At 41.5% G+C, this 13,344-nt stretch overlaps 1 protein-coding gene across 2 annotated transcripts in view; it reads right to left on the bottom strand.

The window, feature by feature from the left end:
• Lrrc36 (leucine rich repeat containing 36) overlaps window positions 1-13,344 on the bottom strand; it is a 50,626-nt gene that overhangs the window by 13,078 nt on the left and 24,204 nt on the right. The window contains exons 6-8 of one of the 2 annotated variants that reach the window (XM_051168832.1): window positions 8,276-8,403; window positions 6,058-6,106; window positions 2,167-2,613 (exon numbers count right to left, since the gene is read on the bottom strand). In XM_051168832.1, the coding sequence (XP_051024789.1) occupies window positions 2,167-2,613; window positions 6,058-6,106; window positions 8,276-8,403 (624 nt within the window). The remainder of the gene's footprint in view (window positions 1-2,166; window positions 2,614-6,057; window positions 6,107-8,275; window positions 8,404-13,344) is intronic. The other variant, XM_051168831.1, reaches the window with a different exon arrangement.

Below are 13,344 nucleotides of genomic sequence, written 5' to 3'. Positions count from 1 at the left end.
AAATATCTGCCAGTCCCAGCTTCTTCCCTATAGCCTCCAACACAGAACTATCACTCCCCCTCCTTTTTTTTTTTTTTTTTTTTTTTCCTTCTTCCAGAGACAGGGTTTCTTTGTGTAGCTCTGGCTGTCCTGGACCTCACTCTGTAGACTAGACTGGCCTCAAACTTACAGAAGACCGGACCACTTGATTCTGTCTCCCCAAGGCATATGCACCATGAGTGGCTCACTTCCTCTTTTTTTTTTTTTTTTTTTTTGAGACAGGGTTTCTCTGTGTAGCCTTGCCTGTCCTGGAGTTGCTTTGTAGACCAGGCTGGCCTTGAACTCACAGGGATCTGCCTGCCTCTGCCTCCCAAATGCTGGGATTAAAGGTGTGCGCCACCACGCCCGTGTCACTTCTTCCTTCTTAACACACCTCACTAGGATGCCAGTGTCACAATCCTTGGCTTTCTCCTCTTCTTTCACTCTTCATGGTAGTTTATCTCATCTATCATGTCAAGTTATTAGGTTGTCATCTTGGAGAAGTTCTAACTGCATCTCAAACTTAAGCTGTCTAAAGCCAAAGTCTTGGTAATTATCTTAAAACTTGTTTCTCCTATTCTATTCTTTTTTTTAATATCAGTAAGTAATAACTCCGCTTGTCTAGTAGTATAGGCTGAAAGCTTGGGATCACTGACTTTTTCCCACATTATTTTCAGTCCATCAGCAAATCAAAGGGTAATTTTCTTATAACATAGTCAGACTCTGTTATCTCCTCACGGCCTCCACTGTTCTCAAGTATAGCAACCTTTATCTGGATTTTAACCTCTGAAATGGCCTTTTCTATATCCATCCTTGCCCCCATATTTCACCCCTAATCCAGCACACAGAGTAATTCTTGTTTTGTGTGTGTGCCTCTCTCCTTCTAGATCTCATACATGTGTAGGTACATGTTTACATGTGAACCTATGTGCTTTCTCAGTCCCTTTGCAGTGAGATGGGGTTTTTCTCTGAAGGCAGAGCTCACCAAATGGGCAGGAATGGCTGCAGAAGGCCTACAGTTCCTGTTGCCTCTGCCTTTCCAGCACTAGAACTGCAGGAGCCATCACCCCACCTAGCTTTATATCAGGGAATCCAAACTCAGATCCTCATGCTTGGGCAGCAAGCCTTTACTAACTTAACCTCTCCCTGGGTCCTCAGAGTAATTCCTGAGTGAGAACACGCTACTTCTTTGCTACAAATCCTCCAACTACTTCTGATCCCACCCAGAACAGATGTTTGGCCATCACTCTGACCTCATCTATACACTTCATTTCCGTCACTCTTCTATAGCCATACAGGTTCCTTGTTCCTTTAACGTGGCCTTGGGAACTCTGCTCTTACTATTTCCACTGTAGAAAGCTCTCCCTGAAGCTGTCTACATGGCTTGTGCTTCCATTTCATTCAAGTCCCATGTTTATGATGCTCCATCAGAGAAATCTGTCCTAACCATTCAATCTGAAATATCACTTCTTCCTTATTACTTTTTTTCCTTATTACTCTTATAGATTATGCCATTTTCTATCATAACATTTATAAATTGACATATTTATATAATTAACTTTTTCTATTACCTTGTTAGGATACAAATAGAGACTTAAAGTTTATGATTTGGTTTTGTTCTTACTTTACCTCAGAACTAGAAGAGTGCCTGGCACATAGTACGATTTTAATAAGCTTTATTGAATAAATTAATAGCGGAAGACCAGTCTCTATAACTTACCTGAAAGTACCTTCTTTTGAGAGTAAAGTTTCCTATTCCATTCTCAATTCAGCCCCCAGAGTAGCTCTTGCTCTCCTGTCCCTGTACATATTCATATGTGGTCTCCTGTCCCTGTACATATTCATATGTGGTCATGTATGTGGGGCCAGAGGCTGGTGATGGTGACTAGAGGGAAGTAGACGCAGCTGGGAACAGGTCTTGGGATGGTGCTTAACTAAAGTAACATGTAGTTGTGAGACTCATATTTCTATATTTTTTTCTCTAACTTGTCCAAGTTGCACTTATACCCTCTACATAGATATCTGGAAGTTCCATGAACCGCAAAAGACCCTAATAAGCAATTTAAGAAATATGAGTGTAATGTAAAAAATGACAGTTCCAAAGTTAACGAGTTTAAAAAGACTTGCAAGCTGACAGGAAGCTATTACCTGAGCTAAGCTTCAGAAGCCTTCCTGTGCTGGAGTCAGGGTTTGACAGGGATGTCAGTAAGTCTCCACAGGGATGGGATGAGGTGGCCTTTATGTCATGTGAAGGCTTCATGCTATGTTCTCGGTAGCACTTGCTCTTTGGAGGCTTTTTGGCAAGACTTCCATGCAGGGAACGAGTCTGAGAATAATGATTCTCATATTGGGCCAGAAAACCATCAGAAGGTAACTGACAGGGAAGGATCAGGTTAGAGTCACCCACATCCAGGCGTTTACCCAGCGAGGCATCACGGGTACATGGGTACACATCGGGTTTTGGTGTCAAGTCCTTTTCTGGAGAAGAGCCTGAAGACTTGGTGTCTAAAAGAGATACTCGGTATCCATCTCTAGCCATCTTCTCTGGAGACCAGACTGTGGATTGACGAGGCGAGTAGTGTCTGAATTCTAATCCTTATCAAGTAAAACAAAACAAAACAAAACATGATGAGGATTCATCCTGGCCCAGCAGGGACCTCTGCTCACTAAGACAGGAAAGGGTGTTAGAAGGAGGTGGGTTTTTGGTTTTGGTTTTTGGTGTTTAAGACAGGATTTCTCTGTATAGCCTTGGCTGTCCTGGACTCACTCTGTAGACCAGGCTGGCCTCAAACTCACCACTGCCTGGCAAAAGAGGTGGTTTTTAAAATAATTCTAATAAATAATAGGAGCCGGGCATAGTGACGCACACCTTTAATCCCAGCACTCGGGAGGCAGAGGCAGGTAGATCGCTGTGAGTTTGAGGCCAGCCTGGTCTTTAAAGTGAGTCCAGGACAGCAAAGGCTACACAGAGAAATCCTGTCTCAAAAAACCAAAACCAAATCAAACCAAAATAAATAATAGGATAATGATGACAGAACTTCTGTTATGTGTTTGATAACCTTGGACTTCCACAGGGATGATGACAACAAGACACGTGGGACATTTTTTAAACAAAGAATCTGAATCACTCTGGGGATGAACTTCATATTAATAGAATACCTTAAGAATATTCACTTAAATTGTAATTTCAGAGCTTGTTACGTACTTACTGTTTTTGCTTTCTTTTATCTTTTGAGACAAGGTCTGTCTATATAGCCCAGACTAGACTGGAATTCACAACCCTCCTGCATCTCCATTTCCCAAGTTCCGGGATTACAGATGTGTGTCACCATGCATGGCTTCCAGACAGCAGTTTCATATAAAAAGTTAGTGTACCTCCACATGACAATAGTTATGGCTTTATATATTCCGTTTATAGACAATAGATGGTCTATGATTTCATAGACTCCTTGCCTTTGCTCACTCTTAAACTCCACCCAGAGATTCTAGTTCACTTACTTGGAACTGATACCTAAGCCAGTTAAACAGTAGGGAATGCAAAATGTATGAAAATCCCAGGCCTAGGTGCTAACTCAGCTCTAAAGCATTTCTCTCAGCCAGCTATGTTTGCTATCCAACATGTTGCACAGTTTAGCAAGTAGGACAGCAGAGAAAGGAGCAGGCTCTGTGCTCCTTGGTACTTTCAGAGTTTCTTATGTTTGAAGGGCTTCCTTACGAATAAAATATGTTATTTTAGAATTTGTCACATTAACTCTTCTAACCCTGATATTCATAAGGACCTACAGACCAGCAATGTTTTACCCAGTGTCAACATATATAACATGGTAAAGGCCATAGAACAGTATCTTTATTTAGGTAACAAGAATAACTTAAGCATAAAGAATTTTTTTTTTTTTTTAAGAGCTGGAGAGATGGATGGCTCAGAGGTTAAGAGCACCACTCTTCTTCCAAAGGTTCTGAGTACAATTCCCAGTAACCACATGGTGCCTTATAACCATCTATAATGAGATCTGGTGCCCTCTTCTGGTATGCAGACAGATATGTGGGCAGAATACTGTATAAATAATAAATAAATATTTTTTAAAGGTTAAGAATAATTGTTTTTTAAGTAACAGTAAACAGATACCCCAATCTTCCTGCTGGAAACATGTAAGCTATGAAATGGTATAAACCCAACAAAGAGCTCACAAGATTGTGGGTTATTTCTAGGCCTAAAGTAGGAATCAAAAAAACCTTTGAAGGTATATTAGTACATAAAAGTACTTTTGCCCCAAGTTATTTTAGGGTGAAAGGAACAAATGTACAGGTTCTGCCAAAGGTAAATGGCATGACAACTGTATCCCCACATACTGTAAGGAAAAGGATACGTGTTAAGGGTAAAGATAAGCTGGAAATAAGCCATCTCTGATAATGACTTGTGCTGGGATTAAAGCAGTCCTAGACTCATAGTATTCTAAGTACTTGCCAGAATCAAATGAAAATTTGTTCTGGAAAAGACAAATACATATAAGACTAATAATTATTGTTTAAATAATTATTAAAATATAAGAGTAAGCAAACACACAAAACAAACAAAAACCAAAGTGTTAACATGAATGAAAACATATAGACCTACAAAGATCTGATATTATAAATAATATATACCAGACAGCTATAAGTCTATTCTGTTTATGAAAATATACAAGCTGGGCGGTGGTGGCGCATGTCTTTAATCCCAGCACTTGGGAGGCAGAGGCAGGTGGATCACTGTGAGTTGGAGGCCACCCTGGTCTACAAAGTGAGTCCAGGATAACCAAGGCTACACAGAGAAACCCTGTCTCGGGAAAACAAAAAAAGTCCAGAAAAATGAGAGACAAAAAATAGTGCATAAACCATAGTTATATTTTTCAGAACTAATGAGATAAAGTTCATGAATTTGAGAAGCAGAATAAACACCAAACAGGGAAAACAACAAAAATATGGACGTCATAGTGACCCTGCATAAAACCAAAGACAACCATCCCCCTACAAGCAGCCACCTAGGCTCTCAAAATCAGCCCGAGAAGAGGTGACACAGTGGGATAATAGCAATGTTCTGAAAGACGCCACTGACAGTTAGAACCCTGCACTCATCAGAAATCCCCTTCAAGCACAGCGACGAAACGGAAGCACTAAACAAACAAACACAACAGAGAGTTCATCACCAAAGGCCCACGCCGAAGGATGTAGTTATAAGTTGGAGGAAATGATCTCATAAGTGATGGGAAGCTGGGCTAAAGAAAGAAATGAAAACAAAGATAAATTTAAATGAAAACTGTATTAAAAATATCTGTGGGGTTTAAAAAGTATGAAGACTAGAAATCCACAGGAACTCCATGGGGGATGCATCTCAGGGCGGAGCACTTGCGCAGCACACATGAAGTCTCAGGCTCAAGTCATGGAAGCAGAGCTCTGTAGGAGCAGTAACTTTTGGGGCATGGGGAACTAAAAGGAGAAAAGTCTCTTTATGGTTTTCGCTTTGTTTTATTGTTTTGGTTTTGGCTTTTCAAGACAGGGTTTCTCTGTGTAGCCTTGGCTGTCCCTGAACTCACTCTGTAGACCAGGCTGGCCTCAAACTCAGAGATCACCCTGCCTCTGCCTCCAGAGTGCTGGGATTACAGGCGTGCACCACCATGCCTGGCCATTTATGGTTTTTAATTTACCTAAGAGAAAACTTAAAAGAAGAAAAAAATTAAGATATTGACAAATTGTAAATTGTGTAAGTTAAAAATATTGTCATTTGGGGAATAATACTAAAAAGATACAAATGGTAGAACTTAAATATGGTAGAGAGAAAAATAACAAATCTAAAAGAAGGCAAGAAAAGTAAGAAAAGGAGACAGTGCAGAAGGAAACCTTCACTCTTCAAGCAGAAAAACCTCCCAGAAGCATTTTTGGGGAAGTCTCTGGGGGAAAACAGAAGAAGGGTCAGCTGACCAGAAGATGCAGAGCTTCTGCACTGTCATTTCCAATTCCAACCCATCCAGAGCTCACTGAGTACCCAGTGAGTAAAATATTTACCATCTTCCTGGTGGGGGTCACTTGTCTGCCTCCTTGTTGCTTCTTGCATCTAAAAAATAAAGTTTGAAATTTGAGGAAGAAAGGCATCTGTGAGTGTTAAGACATAGCTCATGGGACTGGGAGTGCAGAGTGCATCCCAGTTAACTGAGGACACCCATCCCTGGAAGGGGGGGAAACAGACCTTCCAGCAGGGTTCAGGGTTGACCATTTAAAAACAGTCACAACACAAGGAGGTTCCAGAGTTGCTGCAGAGCAGGGATGGAGACTCCTTGAAAGCACAAACTATCCTTAGAAGGTAAAAGACATACCAAACACTGAAATACTGTATTTTGGCTACAAACAAATTAGATACGGTCACTGTTTCTTTTCCCATGTGGGGGTGAGCCAGCAATCAGAGGTTGGTGTTGGACACCTTCCTCTATTGCTCTGCACCTTACTTTTCAGACAGGGCCTCTCATTAACTGTGGCTCGCCTATTTGATTATTCCAGCTGGCCAGTAAGCCCCGGCCCTGGGGCCTGCCTGCTGCACTTAGTACCCCCAGCACTGGAGTTTCACATACATGAAACCATACATGCCTTTTACATAGGAACCCAAGTCCAGCTCCTCAGGCTTCTGAAGCATACATGTTACCCACTGAGCCATCTCCCCAGCCCAGATCAATTTTTCCAATTTTATCCTTTCTATTTAAAGGACTTTTCTATTTATTTCATTTTCTGATAAAGCTGAATACTAGCTACGGGAACTAAAAAGAGTTTTTTCTTCTTCTCCTGAAACAGGGTCTTGCAGTATAGCCTACCTGGCCTGGAGCTCCCTGTCTAATCAAGATATCTCCAAACTTGCTACAATCCTGCTTCTGCCTCCTAAATCCTGGGATTACAGGTAGGTGCCCACTGTGTCAGCCAACTGCTAGAGTTTTAAGAAGCTGCAAGTTAATCTGATTCATAACTAGGTAAGAACTGAAGCAAGAAGAAATCCATCTAATATATATTTTAAAAATCTGAAAACATTCTGTATCTTAGCTAGGAATATACTTCTGCGGTACAGTGCTAGCCCAAGGCCTTGGGTTCTATTCCAGCACATACTAGCACCCACACACACAATTTAGTTAGCAGAAAAAGAATTTGCACTTCTTTATGTTAAACTTAAGCATGATAGTAAGTTATTCATTTTTTTCTCATGTCAGGAATTAATTCTAGAGAGGGTTTTATTTTGTTTTTGTTTGTTTAAGCTGAGAAATAGTATTTAACTGTAAATTGGAATAGACATTGTCTCTGTTTTTGTAAGTAAATAGAAAGATTAAAAAAAGAAATGGTAACAGAGATAGTTTCCTAGCACCCATGTAGAATCTCCAAAAACAAAGAAACATGTGCTCATCCGCCTTTAACATCAGAAGGCTTTCTGCAGCACACACAGAGACTGAAACCCCCTCACTGTCTACCTCCTCCCTAGAGCAGCCTGACCATTCACATCTCCATCAACCCTCCTTCTGGGTGGCTGTCGTCTACAGTTTTGTTGCTTACAAAAGTATCAAATCCAAAGCAAAGGGAGAAGCCATCAGTTCTATTTTAGGTCATATTTGCTCACACATGATAACTTTAATAAAAATGACACATGACTTCTATCACCACTTTTTCCCTCTGAAAACTTGCTATTTTTATTTTTCTTAAATCTTGCATTATCTCCAGTTTCTCACTGCCTGCCCCTCCTGTGCACATTACCCTATTCTTCTGTCTTTTACACAGAAGAGGCAGCTTTTGGGAAAGCCACTTTGATACACAAGACTTGATAATTAAAGGTAGAGGGAGGAAATGTAAGAGGCCCGAGAACAAGAGATGGAGGTATTTGGTAGAGAGAAGGAATTTTTTTTTTTTTTTTGGTTTTTCGAGACAGGGTTTCTCTGTGTAGCCTTGGCTGTCCTGGGCTCACTTTGTAGACCAGGCTGGCCTCGAACTCACAGCGATCCGCCTGTCTCTGCCTCCCAAGTGCTGGGATTAAAGGCGTGCGCCACCACGCCCGGCAGAGAGAAGGAATTTTATAACCAGCTCCGAACAGTTAACATTATAACCAGCTCTGAGCCATTAACAGATGCATCCCTGTTTGAGGACCAACACCGAGCAAACACTGTGCCAGGGTAACATGTATAAATAAAGACAACACTCCATCGTCGGCACTAGTCACTGGCTAGTTAACACATCATCAAGAGAGTGAATATATTACCTGTGTCCCCAGTGGAAAGACGTCTAATTTCTGAGCTGGGTTGCTGCTGGCCTGGGTTGCAGAAGGGCTGCCTAGGGAATCCTTTGTTTCCCGGTTGGGGAAGGGGATAAAAAGTCCTTTGTTTGAATCTATATCAAAAGAAAGGAATACAATGAAGTCCTTACAGAGTTCAAAGGCAGCATGTCTTACAGAAAGATACTGGAGGGAAAAGCATATGACTGGGGATTAATTCATGGTGTCACTGCTTAGAAACCATGTGAACTTGGCAAACTGCTTCAGCTTTCTGAATTCTCTTACTTGGTTAGTTCAACCGATGACAAAACTTACACTACCTGTCTTTCAGTGTTGAAGGGAGGCAAAAACAAGGTCATGGATAGGAAACGCTCTCCTGCGCTTGAGGTGTTCTGTAGACAGTCAGAAGGTAAACAGCACTTTGCACACTTCCTACTGAGCTAGTAATGAAGTCTGACATCAGTCCAAGAGCTTCCTTCCACGGCAGATGCCGAGAACAGACTCTGCTCTATACACATTTCCAGGGCTCTAATCAGACCGCACTGCACTGAATCATCAAGCCTGGCTCTTTCTGCCCTGGTTTCCTTATGTGTAAGAAGAGAAATCTAATCAGAACCTATTTCATAAGGAATGCTAAACTCTTAGGTTTTCTAGTATTTCTTACACATGATTAGAGAAATAATTTTTTAAAATGAAAAAAAAATATACCTTCTAGTGTTAAACACTCTGGAAGCTCCCGTTTGAACTAGGTGGCACACAACTGTCATCCCAGTGTGAGAAAGGCAAGAGGCTCCTGAGCTTGGTCTTTGTAAGTTCTAGGCTGACCTCTATCTTCTGGAAGAACTTTTGAAAATGAGTACTTTGCATTGGTTTAGGAAAAATTTTCTTTTAAGCAGGATTGTACAAGAATCAAAGCAATTTCAAAAATTTGGTCCTTCTTCGAGCAATGCATTCTTCTGCAAGTTTTCTGGCATCAGAAAACTATGAAGAGCCAGTGTGAATGAAAGCACAGAATGACAGCGCCCTTAGTCCATTTGGGGCTCTGAGATATGTCCTATTTCTGAGTTGCCTTCTGGGTTTGAAATGTTGTCTGTAAATACAGGATAACTGAGTTTGGTAAAACTACATTTCTGAAAATATGAAACTGTTAAGCTTTCACTGTGGCACTGTGGACAAAACAAGGCGAACCAGAGACTGGTTGCTGCAGCCTGAGTGTTGGAGAAAAGCAAACTGGCTTAGGTTCAGCCTCCTCTCATCCTTACCCTGCAGAAGATGACTCTGTGCAGCACTTAACACTGGTTTGCAGCCTTATGGGTTCTTTTTCTTTCCTTCAACCTAATTTTCGGTTTAAGCAAATCCTCCATAGTCTGAGCTTTTTTACTAAATACTAATTTCCTCTCTCTCTCCTCTTTCCTTCCTCCTGTTCCTCCTCCTCCTTCTTCTCTCCTCTCTCCCTCTCTCCCTCCCTCCCCCTCTCTGTCTCTGTCTCTCTGTCTCTCTGCCTCTCAAGGCAGGGTTTCTCTGTGTAGTCCTGGCCTTGAATCCAGAGATCACCTGCCTCTTTAGTCCTGAATGCTAGGACTAAAGGCATATGCTACCACCGCTGGGCTCGGATCTCTTTTAATGCCCAGCCACAAATTTCCTGAACAGAGTTCCCCATCAAAGTACAAACATACACAAGCAGCATTTGTAAGCAGACTTACTATCTTCACTTCTAAGGTTTCTCCTGTTGGTACCTCTCCAATCTGGGCATTGGCATTCTGCCTCAACCAACCCCTCAAAACAGAAACTTGTTCTTGGATTCTCACACTGAAATCACAGTCAGTCATCAAATGGCACAGAATCACTCTTCTTGGGGTTAGAGGATAATTTCCTTTTGATTGAGATGTAATTACTGTACTGTTGCTTTCATCCTAACAGAATCCTTCTCAGTGGCTCTTAGTATATTCACAAAGCTGAGCAGCTATCGCCGTGATGCTATTCCAGAACATTTTATTATTCTAAAAAGAAACCCCATAGTTGTTATGACCAAGTCTCCCTTTCCTGCCCCCCCCTCAAACCCATCAAGACACTGTCAGTCTGTATAAGCTTACCTGTTCTACGTATTTCATATAAATGAAATCATACAAATATGGCCTTCTGCATACGGCCTTCCTTTAGCATGATGGTTTCGAGATATAGCCTATAGCATATCTCAGCAATTCCTTCCTTCCTTGGCTGAATGCTACTCCTTATATGGATATACCATACTTTGATTTTTCATTAATCAGCCAATAGTTTTTTTGGCCATTATGGATAATGCTGCTTTGTTACTGTACAAGTGTCTGCATAGACTCGTGTTTCTATTTCAATTTCTCTCAGTTCACAGAAGTAGAGTGGAATTTCTGATAACTGCATTTAACTTCTTGAGGAGTCGCTAAGCTACTTTCCAAAGATGATGTACAATTTTACTCTCTTATTAACAATGTATGAAGGATCACATTTTCCCACATCCTTGCTTTTACTTCTCTGTCCTTCTGAGTCTTGTAATCCTAATGTGTATGAAGTGGTTATGGTTTGCATTTCCCTGGTGGTTAGTGGTGTTTCATGTGCTTGTTGGTCAGTTGCATATGATTTTTTTTTTTGAGAAGCATGTATTTAAATCATTTGCCCACATTTTAGTCAAGCTGTTCATCTTTTTGTTTGTTTTTTGGTTTTTAAAGACAGGGTTTCTCTTTATCTTAGCCGTCTTGGACTTGCTTTGTAGACCAGGCTGGCTACTGGCTACTCACAATGATCTGCCTGCCTGTGCCTCTCGAGTGCTGGGATTAAAGGCATGCACCACCACACCTGGCTTTAGCTGCTAATCTTTTAAAAAATAGAGTATTGATTGTGGTTGTGTGGGTGCCAAGATGAGACCGTGGTGGTCAACAGGCAGCACTTAGGAGCTGAGTCTCCTTTCTCTTGTTGGGAGGCAGGGTCTCTCATTTATGTCGCTCTGCTGTATGTACAACCCTCTGCCTTCCTAGTGCTGGGATTACAGACATGCGCCGCCGGGCCTGGCTGGTAGAGACACTTTGAAGAGCAAGTCTTCCTCCACAGCAGGCTCTCTGTCTCCTCAAACTTCTAATATCCCCTTTAATAACATTCACATTAACTGACAATCACTGAAGAAAAATTTTCTGCCGTAATAGATTGCCCACGAATTGTAACTTCAGTATCCTTGTACTTTTATCTCTTCAATAGCTCCTGAATATTTTATTCATAATTTCAATTCTTTTAAAATTTAAGTTTTATAACAAAACATCACAGGCGGCAACAACAACACCTCAATGCTTATCTCCAGGTTTTCTTTTCATTCTTGAGGATTTATCCGCTGTACTTCGTCTTCTGTAGTCCCACTATTATTGCTCTATTCAGATGGGTCCTCTTTTGATTGAATCTAGCTTGAGTTTCTCTCTAGAGACACATATAATCATGCCTCTTTTTAAAAACAAACTGCTACCCACTTTCACATGAACATAAAAATGAACAGTTACTAGTAACGAGGCTCTTTGCAACTTGGTCTTCGTGCCAGTTACAAGCCAAGCCAATGTCCTTATCTGCCACCGCTATACTGGCTGACCTGACATACCTGGGGTGCTGCTGATATGTTGCCTCACTTCTCAGATGTGAGTTTGCAGTTTCTTTTCTCTCTACTTTGACAACTCTTTCTTCTGTGTGCACTGAGTGCCCTACTCAAGCACCTCCATCTGGTGAAACCTTCCCCAGGCCCCCAGTCAGTGCTGGAGCGCTGCTTCTTCCTTTCCACTTCTCTGTCACTGTGGTATTCTTGTCTCCGCCTGACTTATGACCTAATTAGCTGTGTAAATTGTTCTGGACTGGGTGTATAAGAAGATCTGACACTATTGCTAGGCTAACGCAAGTTCTGTCCTGTAGACACACAGAGCTCAATTGCTCTCCTCTGCACTGTAGCAGAGATCGCTACTAATCCCTGCACTTATCATCCCACTGTAAAAGTCCCTGATCTCACAACAGCCTTGAAAAGCTTTCTATATGAAAGAGAAGTGGGCTTCTTCTGTCTCGTTTTAAGGCAGCATTTTGAGAAGTCTCTGCCATTCCCTGCTCACTTTTATCCAGGTAAAACACCATCGTGGCTAAATTGAGATGATGAGAATCAACAAGTTGAAATGGGATAGATTTTAATGAGTGATAAGGACGACCTTGGAACTCGATGGCTGCCAAGCCTGATGACCTGAGTTAGTTGCTGGAACCAACATGGTTGAAGGAGGGAACCAACACCTTCAAGTTGTCCTCTGACCTTCACATCGTGTGCAAACGTGAGGACCAGAGTTTAGATCCCTAGCAGCTACATAACAATTGGGTGGGCACAGAAGCTCGCCTGTGATCCTAAAGGGGCAGGTTGGCTGGCTGAATTGGCAAGTTCTGCGTTCAAGTGAGAGACCCTACCTAATTAATAAACAAGATGGAATATGGTCAAAGAAGACACCTGACATCAACCTTCAGCTTGTTTTTATGCTTCTGCCCAAACATGTGCACCCACATACATACTAAATATGTACACACAGTCATGTACAACACTCACATATGCAAAATTAAAAATAGGTAGAGAATGATTGAGAAAGACCCATCAACTTCTGGTCTCCACACACATGTGCACATGCACTCACATACATGTACACACACATACAAAAGAGGCATTTCAGTTTTTTAAAAAAATCACAGTCTTTTTATAGATTAATTTTAAAGGTTTTGCTAAGTGAAAAGACTTTGAATTGGGTCATAAAGACAAGTAGAGTTTGATGAAAGCTTTTCAGAGGAGTGACATTAGTTTGCAGAGGAGAGACAGAGGAAGGACTCCACAGGGGAGGTGGAGCATTGCACCCTGTAGTGGAGAAACAGGGGATAAGGCTTCAGGAGAGGCTGAAGAAAAGTTGAGGCCCAGGTCCTGGGGAACTTTGTATAAGGGTTAAGGAGTTTAAGATTAATGCAGCTGGGTGGGAGCCATCAAACCTTTCAGTGGAAGTATATAATTAATTATCTCAGCTGTGTTTTAA

The sequence above is a fragment of the Acomys russatus genome, chromosome 26 (genome assembly GCF_903995435.1).
Source record: "Acomys russatus chromosome 26, mAcoRus1.1, whole genome shotgun sequence".
Lineage (NCBI taxonomy): Eukaryota > Metazoa > Chordata > Mammalia > Rodentia > Muridae > Acomys > Acomys russatus.
Note: the sequence above shows the minus strand (reverse complement) of the source record. Positions and strands in the feature narration are given on the sequence as shown.